Here is a 26835-nt window from a genome sequence, read left to right as displayed (position 1 = left end):
TGTATTTATCTTCATACACGTCTCTCATAGAGGAGATTTACATCCATGATTTTAGAAACATAAAAAAATAGAACTAAAAATGTACATCATACACGTGATACATATACATACATATATATATACATCTATATATACATGTATATATATATTTGTTCTGTTTTATTTTACATCATTAAAAATATGACTTATATAAAAAGGACAAACCAATGAATACGACCATTTCTCTTTTTCCTTTTCACACAGTTATTATTTTGTAAAATACACATCAGGAGATGAATGAAGAGACTTCAGGCACTTTCCTCCAACAGCTGGACCCACGACCGCTTCTGAAGACAGGGACCGGGGGGGGACAGGGGGACGGACGGGGGACACGAGGCCTCCACTCGATGGCTTCGGCCTCTTTTGAAATCAAAGGATGTGTTTGTCTCACTGGACGTCTGATATGAATTTGACTACATGTCCTGATTCTCATCATAACCGCTGGAGGACGTATTTGGACCCCTGGTGGACGGACATCACTGGTCCCACTGAGACGCACACAAACATTACAAAAAATCCATTTCTTTGTGTTTTTAATATCAAAATCTGTTGATGTTTTCTTTATGTGCTTCAGAAGTTTAAACCGATGAGATCTGGGAGGAGGGAATGTACATCATGTACATTTTATATTTCAGTTTAGCTCCGCCTCCTTCACAAGGAAAATCCTTCTATTACTGCATTTGAAACTTTTAGATAACGCGTAATAAATAGTTCGTACTGTAAAGTTTACAAAGAAAAAGAAACATTTGCCTCAGACTAAAAATATGTTTGTTTTCACAATAAATGGAGCATCAGTTGCTTTATTCTTTTGTTGCTTAATTGATATTCATTGAATGATACTTTTATCTAATCGACAGGTTTAGAATGACTGTTATTTTTGTCGTTGGTATTGTCAGACTTTTGTAGAGAAGAATCAAAACCATTTTGAATTTGGCTCAAAAAAAAAGTTTGATTGTTCTGGTGTTGATTGAACACAGTGAAAGAATCACACACACACACACACACACACACACACACACACACACACAGTGTTCTGTGTTCTCTGTTCCAATAAAACAAACCTCCGGACCACAAACCAGTGAAGACAGACCAGTATGACCAGCACTCAACAGGCCTTGATTCAACGAGGTCAAACGGAGCCGATTTTTAGTTGTTGTCACTTTTCATAGCTGCAAAAGTAGGTTATTGATCACTGATTGTCAGAGGGACACGTTGCCGAGAATGTGATTGAGCTTGAAGACAGAAGAAAAAGACAGTTTCAAAATGTTCCTAAATTGTGGCGTCTCCTCGTGCTCCGGTGACCACGCGGAGGGTCGAGTGGCGGGAAAAAGGCCATCGGCGGAGCCGCAGCCCGGTTTTGACCCTTCCGGGCTGCCGTAGAAACGACACACAGCGCTGGTTCTGATGCCAGCGGAAATACGACGAAGACACGCGTTGTTAATGTTCTATTCCACTCCTGAACCCTACGACATCCTGACCACGAAGAAACAGAACAACGAGTGTAAAAATAGAATGTACCCATATACCTATATATATTTATATATATATAGTATATATATATATACATTATATCTATAGTATTTCATATATTAAATAAAGAATCTCTGATCAGTCTGAGCGAGGATTGGATCTCCTCCTCCCCTCGTCCCACCGGACCCGGGAGGAAGGGGGCGGGGCCTCCTGCTCAGCCCGCCGCTTTGTGCTTCCCGCCGCAGCAGCGGCAGGCCACGCCGCAGCGGTAGCACGCCCTGAGGGGGGCGTAGCAGCACATGCAGGGCGCCAGCAGCGACAGGCCCACCAGCGCCGACCAGCGCAGGCAGAAGCGCTCGTCGGCGGCGTCGCAGGAGCACGGGTCCGAGTAGTCGCCCTCCGTGTCCGACATGCAGTGGTACAGCAGGCTGTCGGCGCACCACATGAAGCTGACGCGGCGGATGCAGGTCTGCACGGGGTCGGGCGCCTCCTGGCAGCGGCCCCGCCCGTTGTCCTCGTGGTTGAACATGTCCTGGCAGTAGACGCAGCGCGAGCGCTCGCCATCCTCCTTCCGCCTCTTGCCTTTGGGCGGCGCCGCGGCCCGCGGCTGCGCCGTCACCGCCGCCCTGCGGCCGCCGCAGCCGCCACCGGCGTACTCCGGGCGGCCGGGTTTGCCGCCCCGCTGCACGCCGCAGCTCAGCGGGTACGGGTAGGCGCAGCCGTGTTTGGGCGGGGCGCCCTTGGCGAAGTGCACGTAGGCGTCGAGGGCGTCGAGGGCGCCGGGGCGGTCCGGCGGCTTGCCGCGCGGGGAGTTGGCGTGCCGGTAGTCCTCGTAGCCCGTGAGCCAGGTGCGCTCGCGCGGGTTGATGCGCACGATCTCTTCGTCCTCCACCTGGAAGCTGACGTGGCGAGGGAACGTGTGCACCGCCTGCAGAGACACAGCGGGGACGGAAGCGGTTTGAGAGACTCTGTCCTCGGGGGGGGGGGTCGTGACCTCTTTGGGTCGGATGTGCTCTGTGAAAACGTCTCAACCAACCACGTGCGGCTCTGCAGAAATGCAGGATTTCTACTCACCTGGTCCAGGAAGTAGTGTTCGGAGGGCCGGTGGTGCTCGTAAAAATGTCCCAGGATGCAGTGGTGCCGGCGGGCCTCGCAGAAGGTGTGGGGGGGGGGCAGCGCGCGCATCGCCGGCTCTCTCTTCTGGGACGAGTTGGACGAGCTGTCGGTGGCCGTCTGGAGGTCAGAGAGGAGACGGGTTCAACACACACACAATACCCCCCCCGCTCTCCTTGGCAGGTTGGGCCTGCTGTTGCTAAGCAACGACGAAGACGAGGCAAATCTACGCAAAGATACGACTTACGTTAATCGCCTTTGCGTTGAAGGGAATATTACTGCAATCGTCATTGGAATGTTTATTGTTTTGTAATAGTTCAATAAGTCCGCGGACTCTTTTGTGTGTTTATTGGCTTCGGCGTCGTCCCCTCGGTGGCTTCCATGTGGCTCGGATCAAACAAGGCGACGCTCTCATTTCACTGAATTCTCTGTGAACTAAACCTCTTGAAGCTGCATCTTTGCTTAAAATCATCGAGGATATATTTAGTTTACTTTTAATATCTCCGGCCCAAATGCAACCTGGAGCCTCTTTAAGGAGTAACAAAGCAATGTCCCCATAGTCCCCATAGTCCCCATAGTCCCCGCTCTATAGAACTATAGAAATGCTTCAATTGCTCGAAGCGGCCCGGAGTTTTCTTCTCTTCCTCATTCATCAGTGTGTCCGTCTTTGATGCAAAGACCGGATTTCTTAGCCTCAGATCAGAGGATTTGGGCTTTTAAAAGGACGCAACCTCACACCAAGGGTCTGGGGCCCATCGCGTGCTGCAGATACAAATGGTTTCTCGTTTAGTTTGAAGCTGAAGACCTCCATAGTTCCAGAGCGACATTGCGTTCACTCGTCCTCACTGTTCTCGTTCCTCCTCCTCAGGGAGCCACATTTTGGACTTGCAGACAGGACGGGGGGGGGGGGGGGGGGGGGGGGTGGGGGCCTCTCCTCTGAACGAGGCCAGCTGTGTAAACAGGCCGCTCAGTGACGGATTACTGACGGGTCGGACGCTCCTCTCCACAGCTGGACATCCCGCAGAAACGATCTCTCCTTTGAGCGGAAGGACGGAGGGAGGAAGCGGGACCGGCTCCCTTCATCGGAGGATGGAAGGAGAGATGAATCGTGAACTGAATGCAGTATCGGTTTGAAGGAGAGATGGCAGCGCCGTAGCTCTGGTGGTAGGTGTGTGTTTCCAGAGGCAGGCTAGCTGTTTCCCCCTGCTTCCAGTCTCTATGCTAAGCTAAAGCTAACCGGACCCCGGCTTCGAGCATGATACAAAATCATGTGGTTGGTCACTTCACTTCTCAAATCCTTTGTAGTCGTACTCATTAGAAGAACAAGTGTGTGTGTGTTTGTGTGCGTGTGTGTGCGACAAAACACCTCGATACCAAAACCCTCGTTCATGCTTCTCCACTGACACCAAAGCCCAACACACACACACACAGTTCCTTCTGCTACAAAGAACCCCCCCAAAAAACTAACACCCCTATATTTTTCTATTGATACAATAAAGAAGACTTGAGAGAAAAGAGTAGAGTTTCTATCCAGAAAATATGAATATAATGCACAGCATTGAAGAGATGAGGTAATAATGGGTCATATCGGGTCTTTATTAACGCTCGGCGATGCTGGACATGTGATCCGTCCCGTTTATCAGCTCCTCTGGGGTTTATCAGCTGGAGGACGAGGAGTTTCTCACCGTGAAGACGTCGTCATCGCCGAGCTCCGCCTCGTTCTGCAGCGTCGACGACGACGTGGTCGAGCCTGCGGGACACAACTCGTTTTAACGTCTCTTGTAGGCTTTTTTTTTTTTATCTGACTGTGACCTTCTGAAGCCTCCTTCTCCATCTGAAGCGCGCCCTGGTACCTTCGGTCAGGTCCTCCAAGGCCTTCCTCACGCCGCGGTCGAAGGCTCTGGCGTCGGCCGGGCTCTGGAAGGTCAGGCCGCACCTCCTGTTGTCCACCTTCCAGTGGTGGAACGTGGGCGTGGCCTTCGTGTAGACCAGATCCTTCTTCAAGAAACACTCCAGGATCACCTGGAAACACAACCACGTGGGACCTGAGTAACGAACGCACAGTTTAAAGTACTCTAAGAATAATACAGATGGTAATTAGCAAGGGTTTTATGCAAGTCACTGGGTTTTTTAGTGTAATATGTTCTCTACGCATATATTTGTGCACCTGCTTGTCTTTGAGCCGCTCCCCGTGGATGAGGAAGACGTTGCGTCCCAGCAGTTCGCTGGGCCGCAGCCTGCAGACGCCCACTCGGCTCAGGCAGCCGTCCTGCGCCAACCAGCCGCCGCTCGAATCGTCCCTGGTCATCACCACCGCTTTGACGCGCACAATGTAGCTGTCACTGCAGACACACACACACACACACAGTGGTCAGTAGGAGGAGGAAGGGGGGGTTTAGTAGGGCTGTCAATAGATTTGAAAGAAATAAGTAATGAGTTAACACAAAACTACACACATTTGATCATCTTGGAGGCAGAATTACACCGGGTGGAACATGTTGAACTAGCTACGCCTAGCAGCTAGCTTAGCCTAGCGGGTAGCTTAGCATAGCAGTGTTCTATCTCCCTTCTGGTTTGACACGTGGAGTAGTTCCTCTGCACAGTTCTTCCGCTGTATGTTCGCGCCTCTGTTTTTATTTTACTTACAATGAGAAAATCTCTCTCCATCTTGATGTAGCTGCCTGCAGCTCGCGGACGTTTAGTTCCCGCGGTCCACTACGTTAGAGTATTTTGTCGCATTAATCTCGGCCACATTAAAGATTAACGCATTTATGTTGACAGCTCTAGTTTTTAGTCACATGGAAGTCTCGAATTCCTGCACTTTTTCGACTCGTTTTTGTTCACCACCAAGTCGCTGTTTTGTGCGACTAAATATGGTTATATTTTTTTCTGTGACATAACGTCAGTTCTTTGTGGTTCTCTCAGACTTTTAAAATTCCAATACTTCCATAACGTTATTAAGTAGATAATTCCCACTCGAAAGGCTTCAAGTGAACTCTGTGACTCGGAGACGCCATCATGACACGATCACGATTCACAGAGTGAACTTTTGGGCCTGACTCAGAAGGTTTCCATCACATGACAGAACGGACACGACCAAACATCCACAGGGAAGACGAGTCCGAACTGCTGCAGAGCCCAGAACCAACGATGATTTGATACTGAGATTTCAGTTAAAACGAGCTCCCCCAAAAACCTCCAATGGGTCGCTGTCTTCAAGGATTTATGAAATAAACGACCGAGGAGGCAGAAACGTTGGTTTTGTGGAATGTCGTTTTGAAGCCTCCGGTTCCCGCCGTCGCCATCTTGGATTTTCTCTTGTTGCAGAGAAACCTCCGATCAGACCGACCAATGGGGAGCGAGTCCATGGCCTTTGTCCAATCAAATGAGCGCAGCACTGATAACGACAGCCTTTCCTTTATGTACTCAGTATTGCGCTCACACACACACACACACACACAGAGAAAACCAGGAGACACCCTCCGTCTGAGCTGCCGTCAGAAACAGAACCTCCGCACTGGAGAAATAATAAAAACGCAGCCCGAAGCTCGTCGAGAATCGAAACTCTCTCTGCCTCCTCCTTGCCTTTGATGCTCAGACATCTCTCGTACATCCTGTTTCCACGGTCACAGTGTCACGCCGATCTCCGCTGACGACAGGCTGCCGAGCTGTGCTGCCGCGCGCCGCCAACGCCACATCAGGCCTCACACACACACACACACACACACACAGACGCGCACGCACACACACACCGCTTCCCTCGGCTGTGTGATTCAGCCTGCCTGTCAAACAGATGGCGTTTGTGTGTGTGTGTGTGTGTGTGTGTGTGTGTAGCATGAGTCATCACTGCATTTGCCGGCAGCGTGCAGTGACAACACACACACACACACACACACACACACACAGGAGGGACTACACGCTGGAGTTTGGTTCCAGAATGAGAGATCCTCCATTTGCAAACAGTGGCACCTTCACTTACAAAATGAATGATTGTGTAAAACGTGGCGGTTTGTTCCTCTCGGCGCATCTCCACCGGCCCGGAGAATCACTCAAGGTTCACCGCGACTTTGGTCCTCGCTTTGCTCTGTCCGCCATTTCCATCCTTCTGAGTGACTCACGGGATCCGGGCAGAAGGAGTTGATCCGGCGGATTGTCAGAGACGTTCCTCTCGGTGCACGTTGGGACCAATTATGTCTTCTGTCCATTTGTCTGGAGGGCTCCAGTGTTGTGTAGCTCTGTGTGTGTGTTATATAATATCACAACACACACACACACACACACACACACAACATCCTCCTGAGGTCTTTGCAGGTTAGAAAATGTAGGTTGAACGTTGGTGGGAGGACTGCTTTTATCAGGAGTGTGTGTGTGTGTGTGTGTGTGTGTGTGTGTAAGGTGTCTCCGTGCTTTCAGGCTCATAAAGAGAAGGTCAAAAGTTCAGCATGTAGTTCAACGCCCACCTCCACCCGCACAGGTGTGGTGATGTCATTGGACCAATGTCAGAACCTGATGAAATACGCGCTGATAAGATGGCGTGTGAGATAAATCCAGCACGCAAACCCTCCAATGGAAATAAAATGTTACTTAATCAACAATTAGACAGAAATGATATAAATGAAATAGTATCTCACTGGGGACATTTGGGAATTTAAGATTGTTGTCTCATTGTGTATGTGGAGCACATTTTAGCTTGTGATGAACTCTGAATCCAGAAGGTGCTCCTTGAGGACAAACATTTTCCGATTGAACCCGACCAGATCACAGGTCAAAGGTCAAAACCTGCATCCGATGACTCATGACTCATTTTTATTCTCCTGATAAGGATAAGTTGATCCAACAGAATCTCTCTATCATCATTAAATTAGTGTGTTGTTTGGACTAATGTATCTTTTCATTTTTCAATAAGATGATTGGTGCAAAATTGACCCTTTCTATTATATACTGGCTTATTATTGGGTCAATTTGACATTTTGTGTAAATATAAAGTTTGCGTTTACGAGCAAACGTGTGTCGTCCGAAGTGAACAGAACCAGAACCGTCGAGATAGAACAGCTCTGAGATCAGCGCCGGTTCAAACAAGCAGCGATAAGAACGCCTCCATCGCGCCTGAGTCACACAGGAAGAAAAGCTCTGTGGACCCACTCAGACCTGCACACACACACACACACACACACACACACACACACACACAGGTGATCCAGATCCACACAATCAATACAACAACTCCTCTGTTTCATCATTCTTTGTGTGTAGCTTCCAACAAAATGCCTGAATAGAAGCATAGATTGACGTAGGGGGGGGACAATGCACGTAACCATGTTGTTGTCCCTGTCGATCACAGCAAGCCCCGCCCCAAAGCGCCCCCCCCCGGTGTACCGTCTTCGACACCGCGTGAGCCCCCTGAAGGGAACGCGCCCCCACTTCCTGTGGTGGAGACCGGCTCCACGCCGTTATTCGCTGAGCGAGGCCCGCAAGCAAACCGCCGGGTGGACAACCCCCCCCCCCCCCCCCCCGTCCTCAGAGGACGCGGTAATGAAACGGCTGCTTGGAGCACATTAACAACGCCGCGTGGGTGCACTTCAACAAGCAGCACAACACACACACACACACACACACACACAGTCGCAGCTGACCAGAGATGCAGATCATCGCCTGTGGCGTCTGTTTGCTGCATCGTCATGAAAGACACACACACACAGTATGAGCTACACAGAAAGCTTCCACACACACACACACACACACACACACAGGCACACGTGCGCGGCGTCCATCGGGGCTCATGACTCCGTCGGCGTCACACCAGCAGCAGGCGCCGTTTGACTCGTGGCGGCCCCCGGCATCGGGTTCCGGTCGCAGAGGTTCAAGTCCGGTCGAATCAGTTTGATTCTGTGTTTCAACTCCACATTGGACTCATCGGCGGTTCCCCCCCCCCCCCCCCCCCCCAGCTGAGGACTGTTATCAATAAGTAAAGGAATGTAACTCGCTGCATAACTTTGATGAACTGTTTTTACTTTCCATCGTAGGTGGAAACATGCCGTTGGATGTTTGATGGTCTGCTGACCACCAAACGAGCCAATAGGAGCTCAATTAGTCTCCCATCAAACATAAGACTTTTGGATCTGTGGATGGAGCTCAGTGGATGTGAGGCAGCTACTGAAGAAGAACTTTTTAAGACACAACAGGGTGAAAAAATATGAATAGAAAACTGCACTTTTAGGATGAATCTGCAGCTGCAAACAGACAATATGCATACTACATATTTGTCTGGGCGGAGGTGACGGAGGTGACGGAGGCCCCAGCGGCTCGGATGGAGGTCACCGCGGATGTCAGATCAATCGGGTGGAGCCGGGACACCGCCGCCTGCTGACCTTTCTTCAAAGTCACTTTTGGGGAGGTGGGGGTTGGGGGGGGGGGGGGGGGGATCGGTTTGCCCGATCAATACAAAACAACACGCCCACGTAAACACCTCTGGTTTCAGGCCCCCGGGGCGATGACATCATCACATGTGACCTTCAGTGGTGGAGGTGTGAGGGGCAATCCGCATTGTGTCATGGTGCCCCCCCCCCCCTCCCCCCACCCGTGACTCATGTCCGTAACAAAGGGTGAAGGTCTCAAGAGAAGATCTTTGTTTGGTACAAATCAAGTAATTTCAAATCATAAATCATATCGCAATTACAAAGTCATTCAAAATTATCAAAATGAAAAATATTTTTTAAATAATTAAGATAAATATCCAAACATCCTCCAAAAGTCACTCAGTCCGACGAAAACGAAACACTGTCTTTCATGGCGTTTTCTTAAAATTCTTCATAATTTCAAGACTTTTCAAGACAAGAATTTTAAGAATAATGTTAAAGAGACCCAGACAAGTGTGTCAACAGATATGAACCGCCCACTTCCTGCTTCTCTCTGCGGCCTGGTGCACTCTGGGAAAACATTTCCCAAGTCGAGCCTTTCATTCGTGTGAGTCATGTGTTTACCTGCAGGGCGACGCGTTCTGAGCGGTTCATTCACACCTTTACAGCTTTGACAACTTTAAACCCAACAAAGAGTATTCTAAACCTAATACTAGAGATCTCTAAACCCAATAATGGAGTACTCTAAACCTAATACTAGAGTTCTCTAAACCCAATAATGGAGTATTCTAAACCTAATACTAGAGTTCTCTAAACCCAATAATGGAGTATTCTAAACCTAATACTAGAGATCTCTAAACCCAATAATGGAGTATTCTAAACCTAATACTAGAGTTCTCTAAACCCAATAATGGAGTATTCTAAACCTATTACTAGAGATCTCTAAACCCAATAATGGAGTATTCTAAACCTAATACTAGAGATCTCTAAACCCAATAATGGAGTATTCTAAACCTAATACTAGAGTTCTCTAAACCCAATAATGGAGTATTCTAAACCTAATACTAGAGTTCTCTAAACCCAATAATGGAGTATTCTAAACCTAATACTAGAGTTCTCTAAACCCAATAATGGAGTATTCTAAACCTAATACTAGAGTTCTCTAAACCCAATAATGGAGTATTCTAAACCTAATACTAGAGTTCTCTAAACCCAATAATGGAGTATTCTAAACCTAATACTAGAGATCTCTAAACCCAATAAGGGAGTATTCCTAACCTAATACTAGAGTATTCTAAACCCAATACCAGAGTATTCTAAACCCAATAATAGTTCTCTAAACCCAATAATTGAGTACTCTAAACCCAATACTAGAGTATTCTAAACCCAATAATAGTTCTCTAAACCCAAATAATAGAGTTCTCTAAACCCAATAATAGAGTACTCTCCCTGCCGTTAGTGGGCTTCCACCAGAAGTGCTTGTTTTCGCTCTTCCTGATTGTTGCTGCGTCATGTGACCTGACAGTTGGAGAGAGGAGTCCGGAGTTACACGTAGTTTAGTGATATCTAAATATTTAGCCAATTCGACGTGAACAAGACGAACGGAAGTGGACCGACGTCATCAAGCAAAAGGAACAAGAAGACCTTGTTGTTACTCTGAGGGTTTCCTGCCATCGTGTCTCCAGACCTTTACGCCCTTTTCGGTCTCATGGAAAGGCCTCGTTCAGACAGCAGAACCTGGGAGGGTCGAGCACAGATTCCTGCTCCTAAAGCTTCTCATTGGGCTGTTTGCCTCGTCTCCATTAGAACTGAGGATGATACGACAGGTACAATAGCTAAACTGATCTAATGTATCTGTTGCTCCAGTCTCTACAGAACACAACCACACGTCTTCATGGCTCCACCAGGTGAACTCCTACCTGGCCATGAAGCTCAAAGCGTGATGCTGGATGGTACCTCAGCGTCCCTGGAACGTGTGTGAAGCAGCGATGTGAGGCTGGGTCGGAGCGGTCACAGCCCTCAGACACGTGCTCCCTGGCGATGAGTCACAACACTCAGTGGCCTCATCCAAAGGGGGAGGGGGGGGGGGTCAAGAGCCAGCCGAGAAACCGGGGATCCCGCTGTCCGGAGGAGGGACCATGCTAACGGGAAACCAGCGAAGACCTGTCGGGAACCTCCTCGGTCGGCTCCGTCAGCTCCATCATGAGGCAAACTGCCCCCCCCCCTCCCCTCCCCTCCCCTCCATCGCCTCCTCTCTGCTGTGACTGTATCACATCAGCAGGAGGCTGCTCACGTTTCTCCTCCGTGTGAAATCTTTCTCAGACCTCCACCAGGAGGAGGAAGATGAGGAGGAAGAGGATGAGGGGTGAGGTGCACCCCCCCCCCCCCCTCCTCCTCACCTTCTAACACTTGAGGCCGTGACAACATATGAGGACCAATCCTCGTCCATGGGATCGATGCACAAGCGGCGGCGCGCCAATGAGCAGCTGATCATGTGTATTAATACCGTTAATAAGGTTGTTATTACACTCACTCGTCTGGTCGCGTGTCCTCGCACATCTTCCCCGCGTTACCTCCGGTAAAAACCGGCTCCCGCCGCGGCGGCACGGCGCGGTGTCTCCATGTCTCCTCGCCCTTCAGGAGCGCTTCTCTCCCCCCTTCTCCGCTCGGCTCTTCACTCCCGACGTGCGTTATGTATCCTCGGCTCTCCGCCTCCCTCCCTACTCCCCCCCCCCCCTCCTCCTCCTCTTCCTCCTCTTCCTCCTCTCCTTTCACTCCTCAATTACTGGAGCGCGTCCGAGGAGGCGCATCCGATCTCCTCTCCTTCCTCCTCCTCCTGCTCCTACGCCTCCTCCTTCTCCTCCTTTACTTCCTCCCCCGCCGGACCGGTCTATAACGCCGTGACCGAAAATGGAGCGCTGGAATCGGTGAGGATGGCCCCGCACGAGCCCCATCTCCTCCTCACTCCATGTTGGAAACAGTGAGCAGAGCGGAGCGGACTGAGGAAGAGGAGGAGGAGGAGGAGGATCGGTGACGTCAGACCCGAAGGACTGCAGAGTCACGTGCTTTTACCAAATAATAATAATGATGATTTAGTATTTTGTAATTTGCAAATGCTACTCTGTATTTGGGCAAATATACTTTTAATAGTTATTTTCATTCTAAAAAGTGTACTATTATAATAGATTTTCAAACGATAGTATGTATATCAGTAGCAATTAGAAGTATTATATATGAGCAATTGAAATACTATAACAGATACTAGGAGAGCAGCATAGTGTTAGTATTCCAGTAGCAGTTATCAGGGTATGACTGAAAAACAATATATTTTATCGACTAGTGTGAGTTTTCAATAGCGGTAGTAATAGAGGAAGTAGTGGGGCTACTATCAGTATAACAAAGTGTTTTGTGTTTTTATTTCAATCATTTCCTGTGAGCAAAGGAGACCACAACCTGTTTTTCAGGTGATGTCAAATTCATTCACAAGCACCTGCAAACTATTCTTCAAAATAAGAGCATCAGTGAGGCCTCTTCTTCCGTCACATCTGTAAACTGTGTTTTAGTGACACCTCGCGGCAGAGTCGTGCTACTGCAGCTGCGCTCCACATCTGCTCCACAGCTGGTGTCTCTACAGCAATCTACAAGTGTTTGATGTTTATTTGGTGAAGAAATAGTAGACGTGACTCTCTCCGTGTGTTATATTTCTTAGACCTCATTTAATTGTGTTTTTTTGGGAGGACAGTTTTGGTGGAGAGGCTCATCTTCCTGTCCAGTGTTTTTGGAGTTTCACTAACAAAAATGTACTGACCTGCGTGTGACGTCCAGTCCAGACAACGCTACGTGTCAGACAGCTGTTCGGAACTAAACGTTTTTAGGGCCGTTTTCTGTCTCTTTGTTGACCTTAAAACAAAATGAAGCCTTTATTGTTGTCCTGCAGTAACCTGGAGTTTCTTTATGTGTATTCTTGCAATAAGCTATCAAAATGACTGCAAACATGTGAAATCATTACATAAATACATATTAAAAGGGACTATATGTGTTGCACCTTAAATCCTAACAAACTTTATTTTGCATTCATGTAACATTCATTTTGAAGCTATGCGATGGAGGCGGGAAATCTGTGTCTACTTCTGATTGGATAATTAACCAACAGCAGCCATCTGGCCGTGTGGTTTTCTTTTTGGGGGCTTCTCTCTGACACAACAGCTGTGCAACAAATTACCTTCAACTATGTGGAACTTCTATGTTTATACTCAGTGCCGTAGAGACCAAAAAGCCCGAAATGCAGCAAAATTCATGGAGAGAGCGAGCTATGAAACCTTCTTTAGTTCCAGGCTCAGAGATACTGGGCTTATTTTATTAGACTTAAAACGTTTTTTTTTGCCACGTAGGTTTTCATTGAATTGGTCTCGGTGGTTTGGTGCATTGATAACGGTGCTTAAGTCGTGAGACACGATATGAGATAGAAAATATAATAAATTAATAAAGATCTGTTTTCCGAGCTTCACAGAATCTACGAAACGTTGCAGCATAAATGATTCTTTGATGGATGCAGTTCATCTACAAACCACAAGGTGTCGCTGTGTTCCCTGAAAACCACAAAGAGCCTCTGTGCCCATCGTTATTGATTAATAAGTATTATTGCTCATACTGTTCCACACAAGATACCACTGTTAAAGGATGAATACAATTGGGAATCCCAGTTATCATTAACAGCAAAGATACTGACTTTTAGTTTTTTGCACGAACCAAATTTACTGGATGTTTGTGCTGCAAATCTTAAACTCTGCATCCCTTTATGTTGACATATAGTTTCTTTAATTTGTATACTGTAAATTAAGTACCGTTACTGTACCGTTACGACTGTCATCAGTCACTTTTCCTTAAGTTTAATCCCTGTTGATTTCTGTATATTTTACATAATCTAAATGTTGGGTTTAAGATCAACAGAGAAACCACACCAATGCACCGGTTGACTTTGTGCAACTCAACATTTGTCCATTTCAAAAATAAAATAATGTTAAATGATTTAATAATTAGTTAAAACCTATGAAAACCCTAAAAAACAACATGTTTATAAATCATTTCTATAACAAATAACTTCCTTATGGTACATCTTTAAGATAAGTTAACAGGCTCTAATATTTTGAGCTGATACTCTGTATAATTTAGAACTATTAAATATTTTTTTTAAAGATATATTGATTCCTAAACAATTTAAAGGGTCCCTTTTCCCAAATTTGCCAAACAAAAACCTCATCACAGATTCTTGGCTGCAGATCAGCTGGTAAATAAAAGTTTATTTTATTTATTTAAAAATCACCTCGTGTGACAGAGTTCTGATATGATGAATGACAAAGAGAGGCTGGTGTTGTCACTCTGCAAACACTAGATGGAGCATGAGCACAAGAGGTCAACAGCCCGCGCAAAACAACTCTACATCTTTCCCACTGTTAAACGTAGAATTATTTCATATTTTAAACTGATTAATCGTATACTAGAATACGGTCGACTCCTGCTGACAGTGTCGAGTCACTCCATCATCCAAGATTTGAGTCTCAAAGTGAAATGAAAGGTAGAAGAACGTGAACATTCTGGTTGGATCAGGAGCGCAAAGAGACCAGAAAGTTCCATATTACTTCATATTATAAACCCGTACATCCGCCCCTGCAGTGCTGTGGATCCCAGTGGACCCTCATTCCCCCCACGTGCCTCATGCAAGGGCCCCAAAACTACTGTAAATAAGGCAGATGGGGCTCCTCGGTGTAGTAGTGCACGTGTTTCCCTCCTTTCAGACCAGAGGTGCGTTTTATTCCACTTGACTTGAGGAGTTCCAAATAATAAAAAACATCCAAAGGTATTCCTGTACGTTGGAATACGGTTCATAGCTTGTTATAATGTGTGTCTCCCCAACAATAACAAAGTGGAGGCCCCCCCCTCAGCCATGCACCTCGCGGTGGCGCGCCTTGGCACTGTCTCGTGGTGGTTGCGTGGACGCGCAGGGAGTCTCTGCTCCTTTAAGTGGGGGGAAATAAACGGTTCACGCGCCTCTTCCCTCCCTCCCTCCCTCCCTCCCTCCCCTCGTCCCTCCCTCCACTCACACCCCTACGGCCCCCGCTCTGAGGGAGGAGGAAGCCGCAGCGCCGGAGCTGCGATGGGGATTTGAACGCACCTCCGCGCAGAAGACAGCTCCGCACGGCCCGGCTCAGAGCGCAGCGGGCGGGTCCGCCTCACTTTGCCCCCCTCTCCCCTCTCCCCTCCTCCCTCCTCACCCCCCCCCCACCCCACCCTCCCCCTCCCTCCCAGCACCCCTCTCCGCCCCGGTTTGGATGTAACTCGATCGGATCCAGGCTGCTGACTGAGCGGTTGGTCGGGTGGTCGGTGGTCGGTTGTTGCTTGGAGCTGGAGGCCGGGAGCAGGACAGCGTCTGGCCGGGCTCTCGCGTCCGGTGGCGGAGGGTCACCGTCGGTCGGTCGGTGGAGATCGGAGCTCGCAGGGACCCGCTGGTGCGGCTCTCTGTGTTTTTGTGCGTTTCTCTTTCGGGTCTGGACTCCGCTGCACACGGGATTAACCGATTGACGCTCCGGTACCGGGGAGTTTGGATGTGAAGTCACCTGGAGTCCGGGCGGAGAGACGGGTTCGATGGCGCAACGGGTGCGTAAAAAAAAAAAAAAAAAAAAACACTTTTGGGTCGGAGCTCGGAGGGATGAAGAGTGAGAGGACGGCTCCTCTTCAGCGGGAAACTAGATTTAAACTATTAAACGAATACATACACTCAGCGTGGAATTATTGTATTCATATTACGGTTTTATTTCTTGAAGCTAAATTATATTTACAAATTTAATTTTCATGAACGAGTAACGAAGAAAACTTTTCCTCGTTCGTAAAAACGATTAATAGGAAATAATTATTACATTGTCTTTAAGTTACTACTAATTACCAACTAATATGATACAATAAATATTAATAGAAAGACGCCATTAACATTTTTCCCAATATATTTATTTAATTTATAAGATAAAAAACATCAATGCACACTTTTCTGAATTTTTAAAAATAAATGAAACCAAACAATGAGTTTTAATCTGATTACTTTACATTTCGACTAAAGAAAGTCAAAAGATACTTTTAACAAACTTGTAAACAGAACATCTTCAACGAAGGTAATTTATTTAATAGTTCATAACAAACCTTGTGATCATATTTTCTAAATGTATTTTTCCTTTTTTGGATTTCGTCGCCCAGTTTGGATTTATGACAAAAGTTTTGAAATAAAGCGATTGAATCATTTAATTCCACAAAGTTCGGAACCTTGTTTTAATCCGTCACAAAGTCAAATGATTCTTAAATAAAGAAGCCGCGCGGCGCTGCGCGTGCTGTCGGCCGCTCGAAAGGAATCAACACAACTCTGCGTCCTATTGATCACTGATCACTGATCAGGGATCAGGGATCAGATCACGTGAGCACAGAGACGTGAATACACTTTTAAGTCAAATCTCCCGTTGATGTTTACGAACATAAAACGTTCTTCAAACCGTATTCACGTGACTCACTATGCGCAGTGGAAACCTGTTGCTTTTTTAAAAATCAAGAAAATAAACCAAAGGAGGAAACAAACGGCACCAGGAGCAACGTTTTAGGTAGAGAAGAAATAATATAAATAATGATGAAATGAAACCCTCGTTGTTTCGGAATCAGCAGTTTAGTAAATGGTAATAAAGAGATTTTATGAACTAATCTGGTTCTTTAAAAGAACAAAACTAAAATCATGCTTTCATTTGAAAGTTATATATTTATATATTTTTTTTCGCTTTGGAGTTGAAACGTTTACACTCTTTTTAAAACTAGTGTCAATTGACCGTAAAACACACAAAGACCCACAAAACACGTCCTGTAAAAAACGGACAAAGTTGTAAACTTCTGTCGCCTCAAATAAAAAGTCAACTGACTTCTGCTGCAATAAGTCAAATGTTAATATGCAGATAGAAGCATGAAAAAGTTCGAACTTGTTTCGATTTACTACAAAATAACGCGTAACGTTGAAAAATAATAATGTTCCCGCGAAATACGCAATTTCTGGGATGCAGGAATCGACACTTTAAAAAGATTCCTGTTTTACTTTTGAAAATATTTGTTTCATTTCGAAAACTAACAGAGAATGAACAAAGTGACTATTGTTACAAATATGACCACAATGTATTATTCCCAGTGCTAAAGTGTATTGTTAAAGTGTTACACAGATTTTATCTGAATGTTGAATTTTAAACGTTTAAAAAACTCTTTCACAGTAGGATTAATAGTACCTGCACAGTGTCAACTAATTAATTAACATTAATTTGTCCATCTCTGTACATCTGATTATGTGGAAAAAAGTCTTTAAGAGGTTTTTATTTTGAAAGGTCCACCTAACAGTTGACTTATTTGGGACGTTGGCTCCCAATCTGTGACTTAAGACGGTGACCGGTTTTATTTTGAAAAGTTGACCTAATAGTTAAAGATGGTGACTGGTTGTTTTAAACTATTTGGTGTTTTCAAAAACATGACGGAAAAAAAATCCCCCCCAATTCAGAGGTGGGTGGACACAATAACGGGAACACCTGTAGCTGTATATTTTGGATAAAGTTTGAGGCCTTTGTCTCTTCTCTCTGGTCATTTGTTCTGTTTAAGTGTTTCCTTTAGTTTTACATTAATAGAAAACAAACCCCACCTCAGTCTTTGACTTTTGGAAAGAAACACCTTTTATTTTGTTTATGGAGATATTTTAAAAATCAAACACGCCGCGTTCCACTCGGCGAGCGGCTCCTGCGCGGCATGAGTGGAGGTCAAAGGTCACCCGTCTCTTGTCTCTGCGTTCCAGTATGAAGACATGGCCCACTACGGGCTGGAGGGCGTGGGCGGCGTCTACGGAGACCCGCACCACCACCACCACCACCCTCACCACCACCACCACGCCGCCCGCTCTCTGCAGGCCGTGCACATGGCCGCCGCCGCCGCCGCTGCCGCCGCCGCTGCCGCCGCCTCCGCCGGTGGCGGTGGTGGTGGTGGCGGCGGTCAGGGTGGTGGTGCAGGTGGTGGTGCGTACCTGCCGCACCAGTACGCCCAGTCCACCCACACCGGCAGCAGCATGGGCGCCACAGCCGGGGACGCCGTCAAGAGGGACAAAGACGCCATTTATGGGTATGATGAGTTTACACTGTGGGGGGAGGATAAAAAAAAAAAAAAGGGTCTTTCAGAAAAGTTTTCTTCTGCAGCTTAAATCCTGGGCCTGAGTTCTCTCAGGGTTCCGTTCCAGGCCGAGCCGGGCCGGGCCGGGCCGGCGTTATCTGGTGTACGGAGTGAGGTCTGCAGCAGCTGCTCAGAACCTCAATGTGAACAAAACGCCTTTCTGCCAAAGCACAAGTTCTCCTCATGAAGAGGAATGAAATGAAGAAATTGCTTTTTGTCATCGTATTAAAGCCGAAGCAGCTTTATTTAAAGATCACATTTTATTACTGAGACACTGAAGGAGACTTTTGAGTCTTTATAGATCAGCTCATCGCGCTGTAAATCTAACGGGATTAAAAGTGTAAAACGTTTCTTTGTGTTTTAAAACTGAAGTATAACGTGGTTTCAAATTGGTAATGAAAAGAAAGTACTTGAAAGTTGTACTTAAGAACAGTACTTGATCCTTATGCTCATTTCTAATGGAGCAACAACAACAACATGCAGCAAACTTAAACAAAAGCGCTTTCATTCTTTCAATTTCCTCCCTTCTTTGTTTTTTTTAGTGACATCTTTTATGTCCTCCCTCATTTCAAAAAAAGGCTGCTTGACCTTTCCTTTTAAAATGTTTGAGATAATCCATCTGCAGCTGATGCTCTTCTCTCTGCTGCAGTGTATAAACTGAATAAATCAACTCCACAGCTGATTCATTTCACTATCAATCCCCCAAAAAGTGTTTAGTCTGTAAAGTTACCGAAAGTACTATAAAACGTGCTTCTATGTGGCAGCAAATCAGCACATCCTCACGTTTGAGACGTTTGAGCTTTAAAAAAAAGGAGAAATCCTCTGGACGCAGACCCTCAGGATTACGGACAGTAATCGGATTACTTCCTTTAATTTGTTGTCCGGTCTTTGTTAAAAGGGATGAGTCTAATCTTTGGAGTTCCTCAGGGATCAATTCTGGGCTCTTGTCATCTTTAAAGTGTGTTACAGCGTAGTAACGCGTCCTTTCAATTTTGAGTCGTGAACTCGAGACGAGACGTTTGAATCCAAATATCAGCAGTTTCCTCAATTAAATTCACACTGAAGTTTGTAAACTTAATAATAGCAAAATAATAGCGATATGTACAAAACAGTAAAAAGTGAAATACATGATTTTATTTTGCTGTTTAAATTATGGCATTATTTCTTTTTTTTAATCTTTAGTTTCGGAGCAGAATTGCGTCATAATGACCAAATTAAAGGAGCCACGTCACCTTTTAAATGTTGTAAAAACGGCGGGGTTCTTTATTTACTTTATTCACCTCTCTTTCAGACATCCTTTATTCCCTTTGCTCGCACTGATTTTTGAAAAATGTGAATTGGCGACGTGCACGCCGAGGGAGAGCGGCGTGGCCGGAGGCGACGTCTGCTCCTCGGACTCCTTCAACGAGGACATCGCCGTCTTCTCCAAGCAGGTGCAGGAGCCTCGCATCCACCCGGCAGGGCAGCGATGTTTGACCATGTTCTAACGCTTTGATCTGTGTCCAGATCCGATCAGAGAGGCCTTTATTCTCATCCAATCCAGAGCTGGATAATTTGGTGAGATACTGTTGGTACGATGGCATTGTTTTGGTGTTTCTGTCTCACGTGTGGATTCCCATCTTGATGTTTTCTATTCTGCTGTAGATGGTACAGTCCATACAAGTGCTGCGCTTCCACCTCCTGGAGCTGGAGAAGGTCAGATTCTTCTCAGTGACCTTTGACCTTTCTGTTCATCGGGCTCCAATATCAGCAAATATGTCCGTAGAGCATCCAGTGACTTGATTTTAGCAGCAGGGAACCTCTGACGTGCCGCTAACCCTCCCCACGCCACGTTGGGCCTCCTGCTTCCAGGTCCACGAGCTCTGTGACAACTTCTGCCACCGGTACATCAGCTGCCTGAAGGGCAAGATGCCCATCGACCTGGTGATCGACGACCGGGACGGGAGCCGCTCGGACAGCGAGGACTTCATCCGCTCCGCCGGGAACAACGCCGATCAGGTGAGCGCCTCCCGCCTCTGAATCAGCTCTTTAATGCCGCCCCCCCCCCTCATTCCCCCCGTCTCCTCCATCTATAAGAGCATCTGATGAGGAAAACTGGAGGTCAGTCTTCGCTTGGATGAATAACAGAATAAATCTTTTGATCGGAGAAGCTCTCGACATCGTGTTGATGGAGAGAGATTGGCCAGAACCCCCCCCCCCCCACACACACACACCCTCCCCCCAAAACACACACACAAAGGAACATTTGTCAAACTAACCAACTGGTGTTGATGAGTTTGAACTAAAGTGAAATGACTTTCAAGCTTCTTCTCACATGTAACTTAAAGTTTGTTTGAGTAAAGCTTTAAGCAGGCCGTGTGTTTCGTACGTTTGTGCAATTATTACACAACACAATTGGCACGTTTGATCCGAGCTAACGTCGAAACCTTCGAACCATCTGTCAATCAAACTCCGAAAAAAACGAGAAAAAAAAAAACAGCCTTGGTTCTCGTGTTCTTTAATTGATGAACGTGATCCTGTTGAGAGAAAATGTATGTGGAATATGAGCAGAGTGTGTCTGTCTGTCCTTAGACACACACACACACACACACACACACACGCACACACACACACGTGGTTGTAAATCATTTCCCAGCAGCCTCTAGTGTGAGCTCCTGCAGCTCAGGGCTCCATCTTCACGCGCCACCGACAGGCCTCCTCCGCCGATCCCCTGTCAATCAAACAGAGTGGGCGGGACAACGCTGCTCCTGGGTTTGCTTCGCGGTTGATCTCATCAAGATCAACGACACCGAAGGTCAGTTCTCCCGTGTCCCGTCTCACGGCTTTTCCCTCCCACGGCAGATCTCGTGGAGCAGAGATCACGACGACGCGGCGTCCGTCCGGTCGGCCGGGACGCCGGGGCCGTCCAGCGGGGGACACACGTCCTACAGCGGAGACAACAGCAGCGAACAAGGTGTGTGACCGGCGTCTGTGAGGAAGCACTGTGCAGCGGTTCCCTCCCGAGATGGAGAGGAGGAGAAGTACGAAGCTCCATAAAGTGCTGACTTTGTGGTGAATTTGTAGTGTGCCTGTGTGTGTGTGTGTGTGTGTGGGTGTGTGTGTGTGTGTGTGTGTGTGTGTGTGTGTGTGTGTGTGCGTGTGTGTGTGTGTGTGTGTGTGTGTGGGGAGGAGAGTTTATGAAGGGCGGCTGAGGTTTTCCGACATGTTGGACTCGACGTGAGCTCGAAAATAAAGGGAGACGGTGGAGAGGAGGAGGAAGTGAGAGAGTGATGAAGGCTGACAGACGATGTGAGCAACGAGCCGAGCTGGAAGAAAGAGAGCTTTATGTCCCAGAACACACACACTCACACACACACTCACACACACACACACACACAGCTGGGGAAATAGAAATAACACAGCATGCAGGGAAACACACTCGCACTGAAACGGGCTGTAACAGGATTCATGTACGTTCGGATTTTACAGTGTAAACACACAAAAAGTGTATTTAAACAAACAACAAACTCTAAAGGACAAATATGCAGTAAACAAAGTGTGTGTGTGTGAAGACACAAAGTGTGTGTGTGTGTGTGTGTGGAGACACATCTGGTTCATAAAAGAAGAACCTTTAGCACATAAAATATGATCTGCGCACTAAAATCAACAATAACTGTTGTTATTTGTAAAAAAAAAAATGTAATTTTACATTCAATAAAAAAGGAAACTCATTCAAATTAAATGTTGTGTTTTTAGAGGGATTTGAAACAAAGGAGAATAAGGACTGTCATCATTAAACCCATAAATATATAATACATATATATTGTGGTATTAGCATTACGCTATTTAAATTCAAATTAGACCTGAACTTTAATCATCAGATTAAGTAATGGGCTCTTTAAATAATCCATTACCAGCACACAGGTTCCCACAAACAGCTGCGAGAGAATAAAAAACACTGCGTTTGATTCCACAGGAGATTTTCTAATCAGCTTTAATCCTGCGACCGACCTCAGCTCCTTCGGCAGGTTTTTTTCTCCTCGTTTCTGCTCCTCGAGCTTCTTGATGTTTCTCCTTGTTAACGACCTCTTTCATCTCCCTCTGGAGAAACGTCCTGCGTGTTCCGTGATTAACGAGTATCTGCCCCGCTTTTTACTGGACGATCACATCTGAACGCCATTTCAAATCAAAGGCCGCCCGCTCCTTTGTGAACTATTTAACAACTCCGCCGGGGGGGAGGGGGGGGGGGCGGCTAACTGGTGCTGATGGGAGAAGGAGTGGTTGAGTGATGATGTCATCATCGACGTTCCAGCGGGATGAATCCCTCTGACCGGTTGTTGTTTTTTCTTGATGGTGGCGTTTTTCAATCCGAGCTTTTTTCTCGAGCTGTTTGTGGGGTTTCAGGAGAAACATCTCGACATCCAGAGGCGAGGCCGCGTGAAGAGGAGGAGGAGGAGGAGGAGGAGGACTGAATCCTCCATTGGCGATTGTTGACCAGCCTTCTATTAGATCTCACAGAACTGTTTACGGGGGGGGGGGGGGGCACAAAAGATGGAATCTGTGAACAATTTCACAGTCCATTAAGTGCCGTCTTCACTTTGGTGGGTTAAATAGTTTAAATATAAAGGTTTTATTACCTGCTGGTTGTCGCATAGCAAGCTGGGAGGGGGGTCACGTGTTTAAAGTCAAACTGTCACACCTCCACTAGGAAACAAATCTGCTTCATTAGACCGTTGAGTGGACGTGTCTGACCCCCCCCACCCCCCCCCCCCCCCTCAGCTCCCTCGGCGATGGAGCCGAATGTGGTGAAGAAGAGATTTCTTTGACGTTACTGAAAAGTAAAGAGAGAAAAAAGAGAGAGAGAGAAGGAGAGAAGGAGAGAGGGAGAGAGGGAGGGAGGTAGAGGGAGAGAGAGGGAGGTAGAGGGAGAGAGAGAGAAACCCGCTGGTTGGCGTTGAGCCTGTAAGGCGAGGGGATTCCCCGCTACGCGTCGTTAGCCTGTTAGCTTAGCGTAGCAGAAACAGCCCAAAACAGACTCCAAACCTCTTGACGTTACACAAGTTGGGTTTAAACTTCCAAAGCAATGACCGCTCGTCATCCGCGTTGGACCTCGCCGCCGCTCCCCGGAGGCCCGCTTTCAAACATCTGGCGCAGCAGCTGGAAGCAGACGGGGGGAGGGGGGGGGGATTTGGACTGAGCTCGGTGCCGTGTCCGCATACCCGTGGCCATCTTGTGTAGTCCGGGTTCGTTTCTCATCTCGGGCCCCAGCGAGGTCATCCGCGTCGGATCGGCCTCTGAGTCAGCTGACCCTTCCCGAGAAGACGAATGGTCCGCGGTGGAAGACTGAAGGTTCTCCACTTCCCTCCCTCGGCTGAGCGTTCCTCCAACAGGCCGCGGATGATAAACCGCTGCACAAACACTCCTTCGGTTGTCACAAAGCATCAGCGGGTTGGGTCGGACCTCTCTGTCTGGCTCTCTGGTGTGTGTGAGTGTGTGTGTGTGTGTGTGTGTGTGGGGGGGGGAGGGGGGGGCGGTGAATCAGCCTCGGGGAGCTTGCGGTTCGGCCTAATGAGGCTGAGAGCTTGTTTATGGAGTTACGCATCATTTTTATGATTATTTCCACCATTTTCGGGCTCTGCTGCGCGGCAGAACCCGAGTCGGGTCCGTGGGCCACAACATCGGGCCCGGTACCGCGGGGGGGGGGGGGGGGAGTTTGGGTTACTGCAGGGAAAGCACACGAGTAAAAGCATGTGTTCGCCGGGTGCTGCTGCTGCTGAGAGGCCTCGGGGGGGCTAATGCTAGCTAGCTATGCAGCAGCGTCATGCAACCTCTATATGGTGAATATGGTGAATATATTCAGCACATGTGCTTGTTTATGTAAAAGTGTATTTTAAGCTTTTTCTTTCTGCCTTAGAGAAAGAAATCAAGCAATTGTGTTTATGTTACGACGGTTTGTTCAAACTCAAACTTCTTCTTGAAAGGCTTGTTTTGAACAAGATATTTTCGGGTGACGTTAATCCGACGCGGACCCACCGGCGCTTCTTGAAAGCAACGTTTTCTTGTCTCCACCAGGTGACTGCATGGATAACGGCGTGGCGTCCCCCAGCACCGGGGACGACGACGACCCCGACAGAGACAAACTGCACAACAAAAAGAGGGGCATCTTCCCCAAAGTGGCCACCAACATCCTGAGAGCCTGGCTCTTCCAGCACCTGACGGTGAGTGGCCCGCGGCGCCGACCTGTGGGCGTGTCCAGGGGTTTTAACATGTGGGCGTGTCCAGGGATTTTACCTGTGGGCGTGTCCAGGGGGTTTACCTGTGGGCGTGTCCAGGGGTTTTAACCTGTGAGCGTGTCCAGGGATTTTACCTGTGGGCGTGTCCAGGGGGTTTACATGTGGGCGTGTCCAGGGGTTTTAACCTGTGGGCGTGTCCAGGGATTTTACCTGTGGGCGTGTCCAGGGGGTTTACCTGTGGGCGTGTCCAGGGGTTTTAACCTGTGGGCGTGTCCAGGGATTTTACCTGTGGGCGTGTCCAGGGGGTTTACCTGTGGGCGTGTCCAGGGGTTTTAACCTGTGGGCGCTTCATATGTTGTGAATCTATGCAACGATGCAATCAGTTTGACTTTGAAGAAGCAGTTTATAAGCGCAGCTTGTTTACAGGAAGGAAAAATGTCTGTTCCAACTAATCAGTACAATTGTTTTTTGGCTCGACTGCATAATAATAAATAACAAATGGAAAAAATAAATGTTTACAACTGTCGAGGTCAAAGGTAAACATCTACAATGTCGATAAGGTTACATCATTCCCAACTAAACACGTATCAGCGGTTGTGTTTACTCGCTGCGGCCCATTAATAAGACAAACAAGCTGGTTTGGGTCGTTATGTAACCGTGAGGGCAGGTTTGTTTTCTGGGGCTCAGACGTGTCCACAGGATCAGAACGAGACGGACCCCCCCACCACAGATACAGTATATAATATTAATGTCTTATATGGTTTGTCCGCATCGAACCTAAATCAGGGTGGAACGTACCAGCCTCTAACGGAGGGGAATCGTCCGGTAGAAGTGGGAGGACCGGCTCCAAACAGTGACTGACTCACAGCCAAAACACCCCCTCGACCCCCCCCCACCCCCACCGGCCTGCCTCCAAACATGGAGAGGCTAAATCGGTTCCCGCCCGACGGGGGCCGGGGCCTCCTGCCGGACTCTGAGCCCGACCTGAGGAGAGCGAGTCCTGCAGCAGCAGATGGGAGGTGGGGGCGAGAGGGGGGGGGGGTGGAGGGGGGGCGCTTGCTGTTGGAGGTTACGGTTGAATGAAGGGCAACAAAAACCCAAAGCCAGAGAGAAAATAATGACACAACGTGGAGGCCGGTTGGATGTTACAGAGACACAACGTGTTTTTATCATCTTATTGACAAACCCCCTCCGTGCTGCTGAAGGTGACACGAAGAATGTCTGACTTATGCGTCTTTTGTTCTTTTGTTAGGAACGGAGGACGTGAGAAAGAAATGAATGAAAATATGCAACGTTTACGGAGTAGAAATACAGTAACAGTGTGTACAGTACAGTGTAACTCTGTCCGGCCCACAGCCTGGTTTCTGTTAACTTCTGCAGTCGGGACTCTTTATTATTGGCCGGCTTTAAACCTTGATGGACCTGGTTACCGTGGTTACGCGGAGAGGTAATGGAAACGCCGTAGAAGCAACATGTGGAAAATGTCCGACTGATTCGAGGGGAGATGAGTTTCTCCCGATCCTGCTGCTTTTTAAAAATCAGCAGGAGCCAGCACCGCTGACCTGTGTGTGTCTGTGTGTGTGACCTGTGTGTGTGTGTGTGACCTGTGTGTGTGTGTATTTCTTTTTTTTATTTTTATTCGACGTAAAAGTGCAGAGAAACCCACTATAAAGCTTCCTCCCCGTCAGCGTAATTAGTTTGTAATTCACCTCCCTAAATGACTCCTTTACAAAGCCGCAGCACAAACAGGTGTTGGAGGCCTTTTTTTTGTGTACACGAGCGTTTGTTCGCCTCACGTGACTCGGTCGGAGCAGCTGGAAGGACTTTGCGCGTCCGAGTGCATCTCAGCAGAATCTGAGTGTCGGTACGAAGGAGACGAGAGAAAAAACGACTTCAAAGCAAGCTGCAGAGGAGCGACTCCTCCGCCGGGCCCCCCGAGCCGAGCCGGGACAGATGAGTTGGCAGGAAGCCCCGGCGCTGACCTCGCAGATCCCCGCCCCCCCCCCCCCCACCATCCATCCATCAGGGGTCAGAGGGCACCGGGACACCCATCCGTCCGTCAGCAGCTGCAGATGTGGGTGACGCAGAGGCCGCGGCGCCACCTGAACCTCGCCGCGCGTGCTGATTGGCGGTTAGCCCGGCGGCTAGCTGTGTTAGCCCGGCGGCTAGCTGTGTTAGCCGCGACGTGGAACGCGGAGGAGTTTTGCGCAAAAGAAGACGAGGTCGAGAGTTAGTTTTTAGTTTGAGGTGGATTGTAGTTCTGGATTTAGAGCCGGAGGAAGTAAAGTAAAGGTTTCTACAGTTGTTTTACAGACTCCAGATCAGTCAAAGAATTTGTTCTATATTTAGAACCAGTTCCACCTAAAAAGTTGTGTAGTTCCTGATTTCCTTCCTGTGACTCGTCGCTTAGGTGCCAAAAA

The 26835-nt window shown here is 47.7% G+C and overlaps 2 protein-coding genes across 4 annotated transcripts in view; one reads left to right on the top strand and one right to left on the bottom strand.

Annotated features, from left to right (window-relative positions):
* Positions 1 to 802: 802 nt before the first annotated feature.
* spred2a (sprouty related EVH1 domain containing 2a) lies at positions 803 to 11989 on the bottom strand. 3 transcript variants are annotated; one of them, XM_037472069.2, is made up of 6 exons: positions 11512 to 11989; positions 4790 to 4964; positions 4476 to 4644; positions 4308 to 4372; positions 2584 to 2742; positions 803 to 2437 (listed from the first exon to the last, which is right to left on the bottom strand). In XM_037472069.2, exons 1-6 carry the CDS (start codon positions 11535 to 11537, stop codon positions 1724 to 1726), a joined length of 1308 nt encoding a protein of 435 aa, XP_037327966.2. In that variant the 5' UTR covers positions 11538 to 11989; the 3' UTR covers positions 803 to 1723. The 3 variants fall into 3 exon arrangements, with proteins under 3 accessions (XP_037327966.2, XP_037327968.2, XP_037327967.2); XM_037472071.2 differs by lacking the exon at positions 11512 to 11989 and adding an exon at positions 10898 to 11179; XM_037472070.2 differs by lacking the exon at positions 11512 to 11989 and adding an exon at positions 6208 to 8079.
* A 3288-nt stretch (positions 11990 to 15277) lies between these two features.
* The window catches only part of meis1a (Meis homeobox 1 a), a 14348-nt gene continuing 2790 nt past the window's right edge, over positions 15278 to 26835 (top strand). Inside the window, exons 1-8 of the mRNA XM_062564270.1 lie at positions 15278 to 15632; positions 17836 to 18155; positions 19495 to 19636; positions 19710 to 19760; positions 19848 to 19898; positions 20055 to 20201; positions 21045 to 21156; positions 24255 to 24400. Of these exons, the coding sequence (XP_062420254.1) occupies positions 15621 to 15632; positions 17836 to 18155; positions 19495 to 19636; positions 19710 to 19760; positions 19848 to 19898; positions 20055 to 20201; positions 21045 to 21156; positions 24255 to 24400 (981 nt within the window). The 5' untranslated portion in view covers positions 15278 to 15620. The remainder of the gene's footprint in view (positions 15633 to 17835; positions 18156 to 19494; positions 19637 to 19709; positions 19761 to 19847; positions 19899 to 20054; positions 20202 to 21044; positions 21157 to 24254; positions 24401 to 26835) is intronic.

Source organism: Pungitius pungitius, chromosome 9 (assembly GCF_949316345.1).
Source record: "Pungitius pungitius chromosome 9, fPunPun2.1, whole genome shotgun sequence".
NCBI classification, from domain to species: domain Eukaryota; kingdom Metazoa; phylum Chordata; class Actinopteri; order Perciformes; family Gasterosteidae; genus Pungitius; species Pungitius pungitius.
This window is presented reverse-complemented; position numbering and strand designations above follow the sequence as displayed.